Here is a 22,101-nt window from a genome sequence, read left to right as displayed (position 1 = left end):
AAATCCATTACAGTTTAAGTGTACTATTATAAACAGTATTTTTCTAATGTCACTGTTGTAGTTTTCAGCAGATTGGGTAAAAAGTTATTGTTTTTTTCTTTTACCTTGTATCTTTTTTGACTTGTTCTCTGGTGTTCTTTCAGACTTTAGTTTAAACCTTTAGCTTTACATGTATTACAGTATTTTGAAAGCAAATGATTATACTTGTTATCCTTCCCCAGAATAATTTGAAGCCTATGTATAACCTTAAATTGCAACTACCTAGTTTTATTGGTAAATAAGCATCCTGAAGAGCTTGACCAAACACTATCCCACTCATCATCCAGAATAGTCTCTCCAAAGTCAGCCTCCCCAAGAGACCTGAAATGAGCTGTGCATTTGTAATGTGGAATAGACAGGGCCTTATAAAACTGGGTGATAAGTTTCCTGGTATCAAGATTTTGAATAGCCTTCTGCACACCCAAAAGAGAGAACCCATCCATTCATCCATTACTATAAACGCTTACACATGCAGGGTTGTAAGCGAGTTAGAGCCAATCCCAGCCGACATGGGCAAAAGGAAGGGTACATCCTGGACAGGTCGCCAGTTCATCACAGGGCTGACAAGAGAAACTCCCTTGGGGTGCAACTTAATAGGAGAGGTGATAAAACGGTGTATTTGCAAATATCTGAAGCTATTCTGAGAAAGAATGTACTTCTCTCTGAGCTGATCAAAGAACATCACACCATCCATCACCATGTCGCCCACAGCCCTTATACCCGTTCCAGACCACAAGGAAAAGACGTGATCCACAAAACCAGGGGAAAACCAGGGTTTTTTAAGTGGACAGGTGTGAGAAGGAAGATGGAGCCGTCTTGGTTTTCTAGCTTCCTTGTCAGACTCCAGAGTGTTACGTAGGATAAAATGACCCTTTATTTTGCTACAAAACCATTTCTTAACAACATGGAAAATGTTGCAGAGAAGAACAGGGGCCTCTGGGGCTGAGCTGCTGGTGAGTCATTGTCTAGCCTACAATGCTGTGTCAAATATACAACTAGCCTACTTAGACAAGTCTAGCTGGGTTAAACTGGAAAGCTGGAGGACGCTATGACACTTATTGACACATATGACACTATTAGAGGATAAGACAGGACTTTCCTAAATACAAACCCCTATTTTCACACCCCTCTTCACCTTTTGTTTTTCAACCTCATTACGACCCCCCAACATTTTTATTTATTTTTTTTATTAATCAAAAATTTTCACCTGCACGTTTTGCGGGAGCGCGCATTGGTAACCTTTACATACTACTCCTGTTGTTTATGGCTCCAAGGGGGGCCTCCACTATCCTCCAATTTTTTAGCTGTCCATCAATTATATTTCACCTCCATTTATTGTATTTCACCTATTTAACCAAGAATGATGGAGCTAGAGACTGATGTAATGAATTTCTTGGGACCACTGGGTAGTAGGATGAGGGTGGTTTGCTCTTAGGGTTTTCTGTATATACTGTAGGTTAGAAACTGTAGATTGCATGTGCTTCGTTTATTTATATATTTGATTAGCGTTTGGGCCCCCAACGTACAAGCTTCAGATAGCTTAAAAAAGGGTGTCCCTTTTCACGAATTTTTCTGATTGTACTTGTATTTTAATGTTTTGTGAAAAAACTAAACTGGACTGAACTAAACTGAACTGAGCATCATGCAGCGACAAAGACTAAAACTAACACTAAAACAAATAAAAACCAAACTAAAACTAAGCATTTTCTAAAAATAAAAACTAAACTAAACTAGCAAACCCACATTAAAAACTAAACTGAAATTGAAAACAAAAAGTCAAAACAAAATAAAAATAAAAACTAATGAAAAGTCCAAAACTATAATAACCTTGGGCACAATGCCAGGCAGAATTAAGCATCACTCCATTACAGCAACCCGCTGTATATCTTAATAATGGGGACCTATATTGCTTTTTCATATTTTCTGGCATTTCTATAATGTTACAATGTCAAATCTTCATGTTAAACATGACCAAAGCTTCAAATAATGAGGTCAAAGTATTTTTTTTAAATCCATGTGAGCCAAAGCGTCCTCTTCTGAATGCTCTGTTTTAAACTCTTTTCGGTATGTTTTCGGTATGATGTCATTCCAAGCCGGATTGCCATATATGGTCATTTGCTCTATGCAGAGAATGCTGGTCACGCCAACAAATGAACGTGCAGCCCTATCCCCACGGCAACCTGGTATACACATAAGACAATGGCCACTCAGAAGACAGTGGGCTTAGGAGGGGCGTGTCTCAAAGAGACAGGAGCATGTACAGCTTGTTTCAGAGAGAGGCTAAAATGAGGGCCTGCATGAAGAGCCAGTATAAGATAGAAAATTATTATTTTTTAAACTTTGAATCATGCTGCCATAGAGGAGTCACAGAACTACAATACAGGGCTGGAAATGCAGTATAATAGGTCTCCTGTAACATTTAATAATCAGCCTCTAACCTGACAGCAGAAACATCTGCACAGATTAGCAAGCAGCTAAAAATACATTTTTTTTTGTGATTAACAGACCAAATGGAATTTATTGTTGTATGTTTATCTTACTATTTAATCTATTGTACCCCTGTGCTATGGATCTATTACATTGTATTTGGACTGATTAGAATCTAAATGATGAGCTTTATGGCTTTTGGTGACCTGCTAAAAAAAAAGTTTTTTTGCTCACTTGGTTTATATCTGGAAGTGATTTGTAATGTGGCATTATTGATTGGTCTGTTCAGACAGTATGTCAGGGTGTGCCCTCTTCATATGATTTTGCGACTCCAGTGAATTTGCACTGCTTAAGCCCTTTTCTAGCACCTTATTTCAGCAGGGGCATTATGGTGGTTCATCAGAAGTGGGATTATTACACATGGATTTTTTTCTAGAACTGAGACAACACTAACATGGTGGCTAGACTAAAAGACAACCTTGTTGCTTGAACAGCACAGTGTGCCCTGCTTGATAAATCCATGACCACTAAAGGTGTAAACAACATTACACAACACAATAACAATCTTAGAGTATATTCATCCTGTGAAGAAAGAAGCATTTCTTTGTTCAGTCATATTGATTATCTACAGTACTTAGCAGAATTTTCTCTCCGAGATAACCATGTAGCCTATTTTTACTAAGCCAACAAATTCAAAAATTAAGCCGAAAATGAAAATACTGTAACGCTGTGGAGCAGTGTGGGGTAGACGAAACAAACAAAATCTGTCTTTACCTTTTAAAGAAATTGAGTCACCATTGCACAAGCTAAGGAAAAGGTATGTCATATTAGATTTCATGCAAGAGTGTAATTTTTGTATCTACTCTATGGAAAGTAGATGCTCATGCCACTAAAATTATAGTCTGAATGAACTGAGAAAAGTGGATTGTTCTTAATGGGATGGAATGTGTTTAATGCACACACAGTAAATCATGACATCCAAGGACTCAACGTTAAACTTTTTTGGGCCAGTGGGTTTGAAACTTACTGGCCCGAAGACAGTTTTTACTGGCCCTCTTTCCTAAATTTGTTATTTATCAGTGTTACAACAAAACCAACGACTTATAAGTTATGTTATACTGTTAACATGCATTGGTTTTTAAATACATCCTGGATATGAAAAAAACTAAACTAAAATGTAATCACAGTTAAAATTATAAAAAATAAAAAGGTTAACAAAACAATTTACTTTTAAAACTAAACATACTAACAGACTCAAACATGACATGCTCTCGCTCCTGCTGACAGCCATTTAATAAAAAAATGTACACAGAGCAGCGGATACAAGTCTCCTCCATCCTGATTGACAGGTCGCCATGGTAGTGACATGTCAATCACAAGGTAGTCCCGCCCTAATGCATACGCTGCATTGTCGTCTATTTCCCCTAAATGGGACCATAATATACTAAATGAACATCATGCTGTGTTGAAGAAGACTAATAAATCAGCTGAGAAGTAGCAACATTTCACCATTATTTCTGATGCAGCCGGACTTCTTTTTGCAACCAGCGGACTCGCCCCCTGCTGGCTGTTAGAGAGAATGCAGTTCTGTCTGCAAGATGTCTGTGAAGATTCTCAGTCATCCAGGTCATAGTTATCCAACGAAAGTTAAAGTCCAGTTGCCCTTGACTTTAACTTTCATTGGATTCCATCTGCATGGTTTCACTTTCGACCCAGAGGTTGCCCCATGATTGAGATTAGAGAAATAACATTTGACAACCACTCGTCACGTAGCTACAACTCTGGATTGGACAACGGTGTGCGCCATGAGCTGCAAAACAACTGCAGGATGTTGAGTTTTCTAATTTATTTATTTTTAATACTAATGATTTTTCTAGTACAACTGTCCCGACGTTACGTTTTACTGGCCTCGGGCCATTGGGCCACCGTTATTGTCGAGATTGAAGTGTGCAGATTTGTTGTTCTCTGTCTGATAGAATGTTTATGCTGAAATTAGGATATGGTTTAAATATAAGTATTAGTTGCCTCATATTGCTTTGGAAAAGCTTTTACCAGTTCATGAAGAAAGATTGTATTGCACAGATCAGCATGTAATCGACCCAAGAGATCCCTCTTCCTCTAAGTCAGTATCTTTTTAGGGTTGCTAATAATTGACCATTCTCTGCCATGATTGATGTACTAAAGTTACAAGTGCAAGCTATTACTCACTATGTTATCTGCTGCTAGCTGTGCTGGCCCTGGCATTCAGAGTCCTGTGTGTTATTTTTTTGTACCAGGAAGAGTTCTATTGAGTGAAGAGCAGATAAGTAATAGTGTTTTATGGATTTAAACAAGACATTGCCTTTCCATTTGGGAATGCAAAAAACCTGTCCCTTATCTAACTGAGCTATTCAAATCATATTCAAAGCTCTGGTTTAACACCATAAAACAGCACAGTAATCCTGCCTAAACTAAATGTGCTCCTGGCACCTTTAAGACATCACATTACCATGTAATGTAGACTTTGTCACATATGTAACACCAAATAATTAGAAATCCATGGTGCCATGTGTTTCAATTTTTGTTTAGCAAAGTTAAGTATGTATTATGGTACATTTAGAAATGTGCAGAAATTACAGATTGTTATGTCTGTATTAAATAGATTCATAGATATTGGTATAAATTAACCCTACTGAAGGTTGCAGTCTCACTATTAAACAGAAGCAAAGTGTACCACAGTCCAGGACTAAATCCTAACATACCTGTTGAGTGTTAATAGCACACTAAAGCTATTTAAGTCTGTATCGCAGGTAGCTGTAACAAAGCATGTTAAACCCTAACTTCTTTCTCTCTGATCTGAGGGGCTGATGTTTTTGTGTGTTGATTGCATTGTTAGTTTCCATTTTATCTATGCACACAGATCTTTTGAGAGATCAAGTGGGACTGCATGGAAGGGACCTTTGCACACATTTGTATGCTCAAAATCATCACTTTGTGTGCAATACTATAACTCTGGCATTGTATTAGAGTCAGCCTGATATGGGATTTTTAAGTCCGATACCAATTTTGATATTTGAGATTTTTAAAATCGGATAGCCGATATATCGGCCAATATTGTTTTTTCCCCCTTATTTTAAGAAACGCCTGACATAAACAAAGATTATCCCTAAAATTTTGTTATGTTGAGACAATACCAAGATACCATGACATAATGCAGTATAAAAAGAAACTTTGAACAAAAGTACAACAAAAAATATTAAGGTTTTGATAAATTAGAGTCAAATAAAACTACAGAAAAAAATAAAAAAATATCTGATTTGTTATAAATTATAGAGTACTACTACTAATGGACATTAAAGTAGATGGTGTATTGTGGGGTCAGCAAAACAGAAACTGTAAAAAAAAATACCCATATACTACTACTGCTACTACTACTACTAATAATAATACCATATATCATCTTTAATGTCATTGCTATAATAATAATAATGATAATCAGGGTTCTCCTACATAGGCAAATAATTATATATATATTTTTTGTTATGCAATAGTTATTACCTTACATTTAATCTGCTACAATGACTACTTTCTAAAACATGCTTTCTATGATACAGTGACACAGAGAAAACACTTGTTTAATTAATCTAATACTAAATGACTGTCTACAGGGAGGACCTGCAACTTTGAGATTTCACACTAACGTTTCACATTCAAAAGAAGAGGTAACTTTCTTCTTGTACAGCTCACGTTTATTCACAACGCTCTGGTTTAATCCTTTCTGACAAGCAGCTCGCAGATTTAGAATACGTCAAACACTCTAGTTTAATCGCTCAGTAAGGTTAGCGCTCCACCACTGATAAACACGGCATTGGTTTTGTGACTAATTTAGCAATGGGCAGCAATAGCTGCTTTAAGTTATGTTAAATAATATTTAGAAGTAAAGAACTATGGAGAATAAATCTACAATCACGTCTGTCAGCGTAACGTCCATTACTCACCTACTGTAACATTAAACATCCTGCTGTGAAGTGAAAAACGAGAGGGTTAGCAAGTCTGGTATGAATGTTTTCAGGAGAGTGAGAAGTGATAAGGGCTGATTTTATTATTATTTAAGTCATGACAGATGCCATGCCATCTAGGGTGTACATTTCTAGTTGTACTATGTGATCTTGTTTGTGTGTCAGACTGCGTATGTACTGTACTGTACTTTGTGAGCATTGCAGGAGTGGTATCTATGAGTGTTTTTCAATGCTGCACTGTGATATTGATATTGTACTGGGGTGGCAACAGAAACCTCACTTATAGACATCTCAAAACCTGGACAAATTGAACCAAACCACTGTCAAGGCTAGATTGAACTAGAGGCAAGTAATAAAATGTTTATTTCAATTTCAATTTATTAGTGGATAGCCCCTTGAGATGCAGCATCTCGTTTTCAAGAGGGTCCAAAGACACACATACATAATACAACAGAGAAAAAAAACATAACATACCTAAGACAGGAAATACAAAAACACAGAAGAAATACTCAAAATAATTGAGTTACTTTAGTCCTCAGCACGGTACCAGCTCAACTTGCCTCTACTCTACTCTCCTTTTTGTGGTTTTCCATTGTGGATTTCGATAAAATGTGATGTGAAAACACAGCTGACTGCTGTACCAAAATCTGCAAAAAAATGAGATGGATCTCCAGGAACAAGGGAGATTGTTTCAATCGCAAGTAGCCTTATAATGAAAAGCTTTACGTCCAGCAGCTGAGAAGATTATTGGTACAGTAAAGACATATATTGCATATCTCTAAGTGGATATATAGAACCACAAGGAATCAAGAGTTCTTTCAGATATGGTGGACAATCAAAATAGGCACATTTGAAAATAAATTGAAACCAATGGACGTCTGTTCTTGAATTAAGCTGAAGCCAATTTAGTGATTAATACATTAGACAATGATGAGTTTTTAAAGGACACCTCAGAACAAATCTACACAGAGAGTTAAAGACCACATGAAGTGGCTTTGCTTAAAAAGATTGATAAGATGAGAGCTAATCCAAGGTAAGTGCTTCCCTTAACTCTAACGGTTCTAAATGGAAAATGTTTATCGTTTACGTTGGTGAGTTCAGAGTGAAAAAAGTTCCATACATCTTCAACAAAAGGAATTAGCTGGAACCTGTCCCAATTAATAGAGTTTAAATCCTGTATAAAATAATCAGCATTACTATTTTGACATATTCTAATATATTGATTTTCCAATCAATTATGTGTAAATTATGTGATGCAAGCCTTAAATTAGGTGTTTGAATCATATAGTAAATGTGCATAAGAAAATTATATATTATAAAAATTATTAAGGTATATCTGGTATATCTATTAAAATGGCTATTAAAATGAATGTGCTTCCTTGGATCAACTTTGTGAGTTCAGTGTTGTGTTTGCCACCTCCATCTCATTTCTGGGACATAATTACTAAATTACTTTGGAATGGCAAGCACCCTGGTCTGAAATTATTCACAGTGCAACAAGATAGATCTGCTGGAAGACTTCTAATTCCCAACTTTACTTTTTACCATAGGGCCTTCACACTATGAATAAATTTGTTACAGAACTTACTGTCTCCACAGATTAATCCAAATACATGATGCTATTAGATTTCAGTGTGACGTAGGTGACAGATTTAGGTCAGTTAAAGATGACCTTGTAGGGAGAAACCGATAGACAATATGGGTTAGCACAGGGACAATATTGCGGACCATGAAGTATCTGTCAGACTCTATAAACAAAGCTGTCATCAGACATTTCTTCAGCAGACCTGACACCTGGCTCACTTTATTTTCATAACAGTCTGAACCAAGCATCCATATAAGACAACTTGGGAGTGAGAACAGGTTGGATAAAAACCTATACTCTTTTGAAGACTTCTCTATCCATTTTAATTTACAGGCTTCAACTTTTTATTCCTACCTATTGGCTCTTTGGCAGGCTTGAAGAGCTGCTCAAAGTATTGTATGAGACTCAGGGAACAAATTATCTCCAAATGGGTGAATTCTAGAGAAAACACATCTCCCATTACCAGTAAACTCATTATGATGGTCTGATATCAATGACCTCATCCCAGGTTTTGATTGGGCTGGTGTTTCGGTAAAGCAGTTATCCAGAAATCTTAATCATCAACAAATTAATTTTAATTTCATTTTCAGGATGCATATGACTCCTCGTAAACGTCACATTATGAAGCTGACTCAAATTGTACACTATGCCATATAGGTACCGGTTGGGTCCTTTTATCATATGATTTGGGAATGCCCTAATTTCTTGAAAGTGGTGAAGGAAAATCTCCTCACCATATTACACATTCCGGTCCTCCAGTGTTTTATATGACTTATCTCAGCCTTATTTACAAAAAGCCAAAGCGGTAGTTTTGGCCTGTCTGACGGCGAAGAAGATGGTCACAACTCGGTGGAAGCCTCCACATACGCTAACTCGGCAGCCATGTGTGCTTACTTTTGGTTTATCTTTATAATTGTCCACAGCACGCATCCATGGGGTAAAAGAGGAAACTATAAGACTTTGGGCCCAGTGGAGGATCTTAAAGAGGTGGTATTATGCTCATTTTCAGTTTCAAAATCCTATTTAGGGGTTGTACCAGAACAGGTTTACATAGTTTAATTTTCAAAAAACACCATATTATGTGTCATACTGCACATTGCTGCAGCTCCTCTTTTCACCCTGTGTTGAAGGCTTCGTTTTAGCTATGGAGTGATACATCTTGTCTCTAAATGATCTTTGTTGGGAGTTGCACATGCACAGTTCCTAGTTAAGGACTAATAGCCAAAGGCCGGTAATAGCCAATCAGAAGCAGAGAAAGGTGGGTCGGCGAAAAGACTGTAAACAGCTTCCATTCAGCTGTAGGCTACATGTTGCCGACCAGGTTGGCAATTTGGACTGGAGCAAGAGTTTCAGACTGGTGAGTTATTAATCTGTAACAAAAGTATCTTTCATCCATAAAGTTTTAACTGAGCTCTGTCTCTACATCAAAGAACAACTTCTTGTCCATTGACTGCCTGGAGGGTAGCTAGTGTTTGGAAGGGAGAGGAGAGGTGTGTGCTGCAGCTCAGTGTTTTGCCACCGGCGTTTCTGAGGGCGTGTCGGAGTAGTCGCTCAGCGAGCGTTATGACAAGTATTTTCATTGTGACGTCACAAGAAAGGGAAGTAAAGGCTGGACTACAAACGAGCTGTTTTCAGGCAGTTCAGAGCAGAGTTTTCTGTGGAAGATGGAACTCCCTTTGGGCTGGACTTTGGGCTTTTTCACTTTGCAAACCTATTACATTCACAAAAAAGATATATAACTCAATAAAGGAGAGGGAAAAGCCAAAAACCATAATACCACCTCTTTAAAGGCCACTTAAAGAATGGTTTGTTTTTGTATTACTTTCCTTTACCGTTGTATAGCTGACTGTATTACTTTGGTTCAAATGATTATAAAATTTGACATTATTCAACAAACGGCCAAAAATTTTTTATTAACAACAAGCATGTTTTTATGTGGACATAAACTACAAAGAAATAACATTGCATGCAAGGAATTACCATGGCAAATTTAATAAAAATAAAATAAATAAAAATAAATAGTATAGTGTGATGCTTTGCTTAATAAGAGAAGTCACTGTTACAGTGGAGGAGCAGGGGGTGGGTGGTCTTACATGTGTAAAACAACACACATGCCCTCTCGTGAGCTTGAAAGGTTCATGCATAACGATTAAAATGGAGGCAGTTTGCAAACTACAGTCTGTCAAGACTTCTGTCAGTAGTGAATTTCAACCTGTACAGTTCACATACTACAGTATGTGAGTAAACCTTTTCCCAGTGGACAACTTGACTGTCAAACACAGGTGTAACTAATACCAATAATGACGACTTCATCCCATTTAGGTGTTACAGGGCCCTGCCATTGTTCATGTGGAGTCTGGTGTTGTTTACTGACATGGTGCCATCATTAATGTTATCAGATTCACCTGTGCTTTTCCTGTTAGGAGTCATAATGACACCTGATACCCAATTTGAGTGTCTTCAAAAGGTTAAGCCATCATTACAATTAGGTGTGCGGCAAGAGCCAAAGCCAAAAGTTTCAGGGCAGGTCTCGAGTGTTTTATTCAGAAACCATGGCTGTGTCCTTATCCCATATATAATAAGCCTGTCATCACTGACATGTGTAGAGTCACACAGCTGATGTTTTTTGAATCTATGAAATGTGATACAATATATTGTGGGACTGTAAACAGCAAGGATTATACATACTATGGACACTACTTTTTTACTCCATGGTGGAAATTGTTGAGTCCACATACTTTATTCTTGTTTTCGCCATAAACCTAATTGCTCATCCCTGGCAGGCAGATGTTCTCCCAGTGCCCCATTTTCTCATTTTGGTCCTTGGCCTCCTCTCTTCCACCCCATGCCCCATGATGGCTAATCCCTGTAGACTCCTGATTTGACTGTATTTCTGATGGAGGCTGCCAGAGTGGTTATTTTTACTCATGGCATAGCGAATCAGGTCCCTTGTACCAGTTAACACAGAGCTGTACAATATGTATATGAAGACATTCAATACTATTTAATGAAACTTTTATATTTCATTCTTTCTGGCAGTTATTGTTTGTTTAAAACAGTATTTTACTGCTGGACACCTGAGCAAGTAAACCGGAAAGACTTATCTCTTGACTGAGTGTCCATTGTTAAAATGGGCATGTGTGAGATGAAATGGGAAAGTTTTGGCAAGATGTTTGGACTGACTGGTTTGGATATCTTAAACAGTGGAAATGAGGTGAATCCACAAAGGTTTTGGTGTTCATTTCAGTTCAGTTCAACTTCAGTAGATATTGCCGTCTTTAATATTCTATGATCTCTTCATTTATTTGTTATCAAATATGTTATATAATATATGTTATTATAACTTTTTAAGTCATTAATTAGGAAAACTGTGTATTAATTAATTATTTAATCCATATCCAATTTGACTAGTTGGTAGAAATAGAAATAAGTTTCAGCATGAATTGCCTCTCATTGTCCTCCATGGCCAGACCCTGCTAGGTGGTCCAAAATTACCCTTGGGCAATCCAGCTCTTTGGCCCCCTACAGCACAGTCACCTGTTCTGCACTGTTGGTGATCCCCTTGATGCCATTTTGTTGGCCACAACACCAGATCTGTATCACTTCATGGCCTATTTTCACATCATCGGGCTAAGTAGAATAATGCAACAATATTTTGGCCTCAAAGAAGCAGAAGTGTTTACAGAGGATTCATAATTTAAAGGGTTTATCCTGTGGGGAGCACGAATGTGAAAATTTCAGTTACATATCTGAAGAACAAAAGCTAGAGGAAGAGGTTGCCACAAACATTTGTGGCAACGTGGCCAGTAGTGGATGATGATCATTAGATGATGATCCATTACCGTTTGTGCATAGAGTCTAGGGTCAAATATTTTTAGTATTAGCCAACTCAGGAGTATATGTGAGTAAGACTGGTTAAGACCTATCTAGTCTTGATTTTATCAAAATTTGTACGGGATTGACATATATACACACACTCTTCTTGTCTTCTTTCCTCAGACTGCCTTTTCAGACTGTGTCCTATGAACAGATACTCGGCACAGAAACAATTCTGGAAGGCTGCAAAACCTGGAGGCAACAGCACCACTGACACAGTCCTCCTCACCAAACTCCATGCAAGTGCCCTCTTTATTTAGTGTGTCTGCTCTTTGACTTTTGTTAATGGTGAAAATAATGGATTAGTGTATTAGTGAAATAAGGCTGCAGACTTGTATTTAAAAATATTTATTATATATAAATATAAATGTGTATGTAGCATCATTCCTTCCAGAAATAGTATTTGTGAAAAATGACTGCCCTCTGACAGCTGAGTGTTGTCTTGAGCATCTCTGTTCCCTGATTTGTGTTTTAGCATGCTGCTGACCTGGAGAAGAAGCAGAATGAGTCTGAAAATCGCAAGCTGCTGGGGACAGTCATCCAGTATGGAAATGTTATTCAGGTGTGTTCAGGAACCTATGAGATAAGGTGCTTTGGTGAATAGAACTGCAGCACCATGTATGACACTGTGATTAAAACAGAATTCTAGTCAATATCAAGCAGAGTGTTTTAAATAATTGCTACAGCACAAAGGCGTGTTATAAAGTTGCCTGTTGTAATGTCTTATCTTTCTTTGCTCATTGCCCAGGAATGGTTTGCACATAGATATGAGATATTCTGAAACCAAGAATGGACATGCATTCCTCCTCTGTGATGTACACAAGGGAGACGGTTCATACAGTGTAGGATGTCCTAGTTGCAATGAACTGTCATTCCAGTAATAAAGTGGGACAATAGGAAATAATTACCAGCTAAGACGGCGTGTTTATGTGTGTGTGTTTCATCACGGCAAAATGTGGTGCAGGAGACACCTGCTGCAATGGGAACTTCCACAGAGAAGTTTTGAGACATTTGCCGTTGGTGTTTATATCGTATGTCAAAATGAAGGCCGAGTTCGAAGAAGGGTGTCGTCTGAGCAAGGGCGCCAGAAGTAGCGGGGTAGGAAGTAGGAAAGGGGCCATTAGTCCCTCCACTTTACGCCCCTGGCCCACAACTGATCATTTATCTCTTGCCAGTAATGACACATTCTATATTCACGACCAGCCGTGTTTAACGTTGTACATTACTTGTATCAAACATGGGAATATTTTAGCAGAACACATTGTTAGTGTTAAAACTAACATAGGTTAAAGCTCACCATCTCACAATCACACATCATATATTATTCCAAATGAGGTGCAGACTCGCTGGTACTACCATGTATCATGCTGTAGGATTAAGTTTAGTAAAGTTGGCTGTGGTTCCCAAAAATATGTGGAGCATATAATTCCAGTGTAATTGGTGATAGATTTTTTTGACAGGTCTGGGAACAGTTGATTAAATATGTGAACCAGCAGAGGTCATAAGAAGCACTTAAAGATATGAGATTTCAAGTACTTAAATCATTTTGAGAAGAAATAAAGACGCCAAACCGTTCCAGAGACTCCTATTTTCAGTGTTCCATTGGGTCCAGTTGTGCCAGTTCATAGTAGCTATGTGTCTTGCAGCCATGTAATGCTCTCTCTTGTTTGGCCAACAGTTGCTGCATTTGAAAAGCAATAAATACCTGACAGTGAACAAGCGCCTTCCTGCACTGTTGGAGAAGAATGCCATGAGAGTGACTCTGGACTCAGCGGGAAATGAGGGATCCTGGTTCTACATCCAGCCCTTCTACAAGTTGCGGTCCCTGGGAGACAGTGTGGGTAGAGTGGGATGTGGGATTTCAAGTTAATTATGCTCAGTAGCAGAAATTTAGGATGTATTTTTAGACTTTTCAGAAGGTTTGAAAACAGAAGTCAGATGGAGTTACATTTAGCTTGTGTTTATAAAACAATGAATTCAAAATATAAGACAACTAGCCCAATGTGAGCACCAGTTCAGGCTGCAGTTTGCCCTTCCTTTTATTTCATTATGCTCTACTTTCCAAGCAACTACAAACTGACATTTATCTGTGTTTGTGAGTTGTTTTTGGTAGTTGGACAGGACACAGAGTATTCTCAGCATCAACAAAACATTCTGCTGTTTGCTTTTGAGACAGGACTGAGAAGTGCTTTTTCAGACGCTTCAGCTTTCATGACAATTTCATTACCTGCCCAACAAGTTAAAGTTAAAGACAATGTTAACCCCTCCAGTCATGACTGGTTATCTACACTTCCCATGCATAATAGTTCTGGAAAGCCCTTAATGATGTTTTAGCACCATGATGGTTCACTTGCAGGTTGCTGGATCAATTACATAGATAATGTTGGACACCTAACTCTTTAGGTTGAAGACAGTATTATATAGACATATGTTACTGATCATTAGACCAGTTAGACCATTGATGTTTGCTGCCTATGCCTACAGATAATCTAATATCAGGGCCAGTGCTACACCTTTCTGTCTGATCAATTCCTTTCACACACATTATGGTCCACGACTCCCCCCAGTGCTTATCTGGAGACTAGCATGATCCATGTAACCGGATCTCCCATACGTACGTGTTATGTTCACCTTGTTATGAAAGAGAATTGCAGTGTTGAAGAATGATGGCTAATATCTTGGGACGTGACATACTTATGGTTTGGAATTTAAATAGAGTGCTAATTCCCACACAGTGGCCCTCAGATCAGCAGTATTTCATCTTGTTTAAAGATTCCCTGAATGAGTATTTAAAAGATGCTTACATTCCAGTTGATATTGCACTCTGGTATCACTTCTTGTTTCTGAGTAACACATTCCTTAGGATTGAATTTATCTAAACCAGATGCTCCTTTAAATGCGGTATGTTCTGTATTTATATTGCTCCTGCAGGTGGTGATAGGAGATAAAGTGGTCCTTAACCCTGTGAATGCAGGACAGCCTCTACATGCCAGCAGCCACCAGCTAGTTGACAACCCAGGATGCAATGAGGTACATGAACTCAGTAAATAAGACATAAGATAGATTCCATATTTGGTCATTGAAGTGGAATAAGAGGAAACTCTGGCTTAAAGGCCTGCATTATACAACAAGACATGTTCCAAGCTTTAGATTTCTGTAGTTTGCTCACACACTTCTCTCCTTTGTCTTTCAGGTTAATTCTGTAAATTGCAACACTAGCTGGAAAGTTGTTTTATTCATGAAATGGAGTGACAACAAGGAAACAATACTTAAAGGGGTAGGTATACTCATTGATGTCATACATTCTGTATGATTTATTTATATTTGTAAAAACGCACCTTCCTTAATTGGTTACAAAGAATATTATATATTACATATTATGAAAAAAAACTACAACATTAAAATCTCAGAATGTCAGATAAATACAAAAACAGAAACTACAAAGTAAGCAATACAATAAAAATGATCAGTTTTATCAGTAACACACTGTGCATGTATGTGTTTGTGTGTCTTTGTGTGTGATGGCAGGGTGATGTAGTCCGGTTGTTCCATGCAGAGCAGGAGAAGTTCCTCACTTGTGACGACCACAGGAAGAACCAGTATGTTTTTCTTAGAACAACCGGCAGGCAGTCTGCCACTTCCGCTACCAGCAGCAAAGCTCTGTGGGAAGTAGAGGTTAGCACGGCATGTTCTCCGCATAAAAGCTAATTCAGTTAATGGTGTTTGGCTGTCCTTGTCCTTTATTAACTGGATATCTAAATGTCTGGTATTAAGAGCACAGTGCCCTAACTGTGGAGAGAAAGCATACTGTTTTTTTAATATTACTTTAGTGCAACAGAAATAATCAAACCAAGAGAAACAAAATAATCCAGCTTTTTACCAGTTTGACATAAGATGTTTATTTATGTCTTCTTTTACATGTCTTTTTCCATTGCCATTGCCAGGTGGTCCACCATGACCCATGTAGGGGAGGTGCAGGCTACTGGAACAGCCTGTTTAGATTTAAACACTTGGCCACAGGTTGTTATTTGGCTGCTGAGATGGGTGAGGTGTGTGTCAACTTCTTTTCCTTTTTATCTCAAACTGTTAAAATGTCATACCCATGCATACTGTTTGCCTTTCTTACAGTATGTTTCTGACATAATAGCATTAAGTCCAGCAAAGCAATACCTGTATGTCTACAGACACGTGTGTAGACAGACAGGTAAATTGGACGCCTTGTGCATTGACTGCAATTTGAAATGAATGATGCTGAGGAGGATATTTGACACGTTTCCCAGGTGAATGCAGACTTTGAGGAGGAGAGTGCTGAGCAGCGGTCTGCGGTAAGACTTGATCTCTTCTCCCATATGTGCATAGCAACATCACATGTGGTTGCCCCACCGCTATTGATCTAATCTGTTCAATTCTGTGCTGGGTCTTTGCTTTCTGCTCTAGGTGGTGGACTTTACACCCTTTAATTTCCAGGTACTGTGATATAATCTTTACTTGGCTGCAGCAGCCTAGTACAAAAATCATTGTCATGACTGTCAGTACTGTCTTTGCTGCTTTGTTGTTAGCAGCAGTAGCAGTAGATCACCACAGAGTGTCACCATGCTGTTCTCTCAGCTGATGTATGTCTCCCTGAAAATCCCCATTAGGTGGCAGTGTTGTACAAGCCATACTGATCCTAACAGGGATGTTCTATTTACCTGTAGCTCTTTATTATGTGCCAACAAGGCCCAATCTGTAGTGATGACTTTTATTTCATTAATGTGCACTAAGTCCGTCAAGATTTAGAGCTAATCAGCTTTCAATGGCAACTAGTAGGTTAAAGTGAAAACATGCATACTCCTTGGCATCATGTTTGAGGGTCGATAGCATATTTTATCAGTGGCAGTAACTTCCCTGCAGTTTGTAGCCAGTGCTTTACTCCCTCTCACTGCATGTTCTCTTGCTTTAGCTGGATGCAGATAATGAAGCTTTACGAGGTCGTCTGCGAGCTCCACAGGAGAAGATCATGTACACTTTGGTGCCAGTTCCCGACGGCATGGACATCTCCTCCATCTTTGAGCTGGACCCTACCACTCTGAGAGGCGGGGACTCCATGGTACCCAGGTATAATAATACAGCACACCAACAGACCAAACATACAATACTTCTTCTGGATTGCCTAGATTCATTTAAAATGTTAGTCGACGAGGTACAAGGTTGTTAATTAGTTATTATACAGCTTATATAAGGCTGCATAACAAAATAAAATTTGTAGTTCCTTCATGCTACACACACAAAATATAAGCAAGTGTAGGACAAGGACCCTTTTTGTTAGGTATGGTCTGTTTTGTGCCGGCTTACCAGCTGTTTGTTCTGGTCACTTCTTGACGTGACATTCAAATGAGAGATTGTTGCCCATTCTTCTGTGTTTGGTTGGATAACAGATAGCAGGATAAGACACTGTTAGGAAGAGTGTCACATCTGTGCTGTGTTTTATTTATTTTTTCTGTTTTTTATTTTGCAGAGGTCAGAGACCAGAAAAGTTGATTTACTTCTGTGGGTTTTCATAGGGTACATTTTTTGGCTTCTGTGCCGACTTTTCCAGTGTGTGTGTGTGCATGTCTGTCTGTGTGAATTTCAATGTACTAGTCACTATTAGATGGCAGACAGAAAGTCCCAGCATGGAATGAAACAGGAAACCATTGTAATCAGGCTGACAGTGGGCAGACAGTGGGTAGTTTTCTAAATGCCATGCAAGATACTTGTTGTGTGTCGGAGTTAAAGCCACAAACTAGATACTGCATAAACACTGCATATGCCTTCACACACACACACACATCATATGGCAGAGCAGTGTTTTATCCCTGTCACAAACAACACATCAGATAAAAACAGAGGTTCCATTGTGTCACATCATCAGGTGTGTGCATGCGTGCTGCGGGCTACTGCTGCTAGAACCTCCCATTCCTACCTGAAATAACCCTGTCCCTGAAACTTTAGCCTGGCGACTAATTAATGCCAGGGAGAAGCGGTAAACAAAGGTAAGCCTGTTAGCTTCAGAAGGCGGTTACATAATGCCTGCCAAGAATATGGTTACAGGCTACTGTCACTAAAGGCCGACAAACCACACACACACACACCCCTACTCTTACACATGTGGAGCAGGTATGAAAGATGTAGTTGGCTCAGACTTTCCTATGTTTAGAGGTTTAATGTTTAATGGAAGAGAGATGATATTGTACAGGCCACTACTGGCTAATCTATAATGCCTCACACATGGCTGAGGAAGCTATTTTAAGCAGTCTCTTCCCTACCATCGAAGTTTGTTTACATGTGTTGCTCACTTGTTACAAGGATAACAAGTGAGCAACACATGTAGGAGTAGCAAGAAACTTAAATACCAATATACTGATTTACTACTTTATTAGATGCGCCTCTCTAATGCAATATGCAAGCCTATGTTTGTGATGCTTCGAAAGTTCCGATTCTGGTTGGCACATTGATTTTATAATCATGTTATCATCATTTATGAGGCCTTAGAAAATAGTGTTGGAGTGTTGGACTGTGTAATACTATTCTGCCCCTTGTATGTGAATAGTCATCATGTTCTATTGAAGTACTTGTGGAGAAAAATACAGCAAATCAAGTGAAGGTTAAAAACTTGGTAACACCACTAGGTGGAGACAAATGGACATCATATTTTTTCTGTCAACTCTTACTATATGTCTTTGTGGTACTCTCAGACTACACTACACAGTCCTGTACCGGCAGACCTTTGAGACACACACTCACACACATGCCCAGTAGCAGAGATACAGTGGTGTATAAAATTGTTTGCCCCCTTCCTGATTTCTTTTTTTTTTTTTTTTGCATGTTTGTCACACTGAAATGTGTCAGATCAAACAAATTGAAATATTAGACAAAGATAACAGTTTTTAAATGAAGGTTTTTATTATTAAGAAGAAAATCCAAACCTAGATGGCCCTACATGGTTATCTCCAGATTAACTGTAAATCGGCCACGGTGCACTCTTCTGTACCTGGTAAAAAAGGGTCAAGTAGCTGCCGGGTATGATGTCTGTCAGTACATACAGCAGTGACACACCCCAGTGAGCATCATGGAGAACAACAAAGCTAACACTAGCTGAGCTAGCACTGCGGTAAAGTTCCACAAAAGCAACATGAAAAATAAGTCTCTGGCATCCAACCTACTACTCCCATTGTTTAGTTAGCTTCCAGTAAGGCTTAACTTTCACACAGTTTCTCTTGACTGTCACTCAGTGTTGTAACGTTGCCACGTTAGCTGTGCAAAATGCTGACTAGCTACTTATTAAACATTTACTCGCCTCCAAACTAACTGACATTGACCATGGTAAAGAATCAGCACAAATTGCTGCATCGGCCCCCATCCTCAGCGGGCAGAAGAGCTGAGTGGAAAAGGTTTATTTTTGATGGCATGGTGTGTGTGCATTTTACTCTGGACTGCTTTCTTAAGAAGTTCTCTGTTAGGTTGTTGTGAAAACGGGAGTTTTTTGACTTCCTGTGTTGTAAGTCTTATAGTCTATTAAACCATACAAGAAACAGAGTAAGAATCAGGAACACATTTGTTAAGTCAAATGTATTTGAATATTTTTATTCACGATCAGTATTATTTCTAACGCAATAAAGCCTATCACTCAAAAATAAAATACACCAGGTCTGCCTATGTCCCTCCCGCCCCCGAGAATAAAGGAATAAAAAGCACCTTTATCCTTATGAAAGTAATACCAGCAATTTTCCAATGAGTTTGGTCGAACAAGAGCTTATTGACCAACCAATCGACCGACTGACCAGAAAGTGTCAGCGCCACTTCCTAATGAACCTGTTAAACCTTAAACTCATCTTCTGATTAGTTCCCCACAAACACAGGTCTAAATGACACTAAAGCAATGCTCTGATAAGAAAAATCAGTGTCTCATTAAAGGGCAGTGTAGATTCTTGTTCACCTTGGTCAAGATATGTCCAGTAGTCTTTAGCAGGTTCAGCCCCTAAAGGACACTTTAATAGGACTAGTGGCTGTTGGCCATTCAGGTTGTTGTAGTGGTCCAACAAGTAACTTCTCCATAACTGGTCAGATGTTTGAAGCACAATGACACCTAGTTCTGTGCCTGGGTTTTTTTCATCTCAGACAATTTCCTCCGTTACTTCTAGGAGCTCCTATGTGAGGCTAAGACACTTGTGCACCAACACGTGGGTTCACAGCACCAACAACCCCATTGACAAAGAGGAGGAGAAACCTGTTATGCTACGGGTGAGTAGCTGATGGTAGGTCAAGAGGTATGGAACTGCTGAGGTTTTCTGAACAAACATGGAAAAACATTTTATTTTTTTCAGATTGGAACGTCAGCAGTAAAAGAGGACAAGGAAGCTTTTGCTATTGTTCCGGTGCCGCCAGCAGAAGTGCGTGATTTAGACTTTGCCAATGATGCAAGTAAAGTGTTGGCGTCCATTGCAGGGAAGCTTGAAAAGGGCACCATTACACAAAATGAAAGAAGGTATGTAGGGAAAAATATTAACTTTAATTTAATTGCTACATTATTATGTGTTAAAAGATCTATATATTTGTAAATTTCCAATAGAAGGAAAACTGGATATCACTGCTCACTATAAATTCTATTTTTAAATCAGTCTGTAATGGTTTTTTGTTTGTGCTTGACATGCACACCTACATATGTACACTCTTCAGGTTCGTGACCAAGCTCCTGGAAGATCTAGTGTTCTTTGTTGTGGACATCCCCAACAGCGGGCAGGATGTTTTGGAGATAATGGTTAACAAACCTAACAGAGAAAGACAGAAACTCATGAGAGAGCAAAATATCCTGAAGCAGGTTGGTCTTAAACCTCAGAGACTGTAACTGCACTGATAGAAAGTATGTGATTAACTTCATTTTTGGGTATTAAAATTCCCCATTTCCATTTTAGATTTTCAAACTTCTCCAAGCCCCTTTCACAGACAGTGGTGACGGTCCTATGCTGCGACTGGAGGAGCTTGGAGACCAGCGGCATGCTCCTTTTAGACATATTTGCAGGCTTTGCTACAGGGTGTTACGCCATTCTCAGCAGGATTACAGGAAGAACCAGGTAGGTAGACATGAAAACTCCACTGTGACCCCTGATACTATGGCCTTTGTTCTTTGCAGTAATCATCACCTCTTTTTTACAGGAGTACATAGCCAAACAGTTCCGCTTCATGCAGAAGCAGATAGGATATGATGTACTGGCAGAAGACACGATAACGGCTCTGCTCCACAATAACCGGAAGCTGCTAGAGAAACACATCACTGCTGCTGAGATAGACACATTTGTCACTCTAGTGAGGAAGAACCGGGAGCCGAGGTGAGGCTTACAGGAAGGGACAAGATCTGGAAGATAAACCTTCATAGAACAAGGGGGCACTTTGGGTCAGATTTTTTTGTAAAAAACTCCTAAGGAATGTATTATATGTAAAAGTATGGAAATGTGAGCAGAGATATACAAGTGGAACTGCTTGTGCATGTCCTTGGCAGGTAATTTGCTGACAGTCCGGTCAATTGTCGGTAATGATATGTGAATGAGGCTGATCCTGAAGTTTGGACAAAGTGGGCCCTCACAACTATTATATAAACAGTACTGAAAGTGTGGGAGGAAAACAAGTTGTTAGTATTTTCCGGTACTAATTTTCCAGTCTGTAATATAATCTGAAACCATGCAAATCTCTTAACTCCCCCAGTGGCTATGGAAAAATAAAATTAACATATTGTAATCTGCACCCAGGTTTCTGGACTACCTCTCAGACCTCTGTGTGTCCATGCATAAGTCCATCCCTGTGACACAGGAGCTGATCTGCAATGCCGTACTGGACCCTACCAATGCTGATATCCTCATCGAAACCAAGTTAGCTTTGCATGTTTCTTAATTATTAGATTTTTTAGTAAAACTGAAAAAGAGCATATTATAAATAAAATGTATGCTGTTCACCAGATTGGTCCTGTCGAGGTTTGAGATTGAGATAACGACAAATGGAGAGAACCCCATGGAGGCCGAGGATGAAGAGGAGGTCTGGCTGTTCTGGAAAGACAACTGTAAGGAGATCCGGAGTAAGAGCATCCGGGAGTTGGCCCAGGATGCAAAGGAGGGCCAGAAGGACGACCAGATGTTGTCAGTTACTACAGGTGAGGTATCTTTA

General features: G+C 39.0%; 1 protein-coding gene across 1 annotated transcript in view; it reads left to right on the top strand.

Moving 5' to 3' along the window:
• Positions 1–22,101, top strand: part of LOC119886455 (inositol 1,4,5-trisphosphate receptor type 1-like) — a 91,335-nt gene that overhangs the window by 4,941 nt on the left and 64,293 nt on the right. The window contains 18 exon segments of the mRNA XM_038697213.1: positions 12,049–12,164; positions 12,401–12,487; positions 13,604–13,762; positions 14,857–14,955; positions 15,119–15,202; positions 15,454–15,600; positions 15,870–15,974; positions 16,206–16,250; positions 16,363–16,392; positions 16,868–17,022; positions 20,088–20,187; positions 20,271–20,431; positions 20,623–20,764; positions 20,859–21,017; positions 21,100–21,272; positions 21,690–21,809; positions 21,897–22,063; positions 22,066–22,087. Coding sequence (XP_038553141.1) covers positions 12,049–12,164; positions 12,401–12,487; positions 13,604–13,762; positions 14,857–14,955; positions 15,119–15,202; positions 15,454–15,600; positions 15,870–15,974; positions 16,206–16,250; positions 16,363–16,392; positions 16,868–17,022; positions 20,088–20,187; positions 20,271–20,431; positions 20,623–20,764; positions 20,859–21,017; positions 21,100–21,272; positions 21,690–21,809; positions 21,897–22,063; positions 22,066–22,087 — 2,071 coding nt within the window.

The sequence above is a fragment of the Micropterus salmoides genome, unplaced genomic scaffold, assembly GCF_014851395.1.
Source record: "Micropterus salmoides isolate LMB-PRFRI ecotype aquatic unplaced genomic scaffold, ASM1485139v1 Ms_hic_scaffold_4, whole genome shotgun sequence".
NCBI lineage: Eukaryota > Metazoa > Chordata > Actinopteri > Centrarchiformes > Centrarchidae > Micropterus > Micropterus salmoides.
This window is presented reverse-complemented; position numbering and strand designations above follow the sequence as displayed.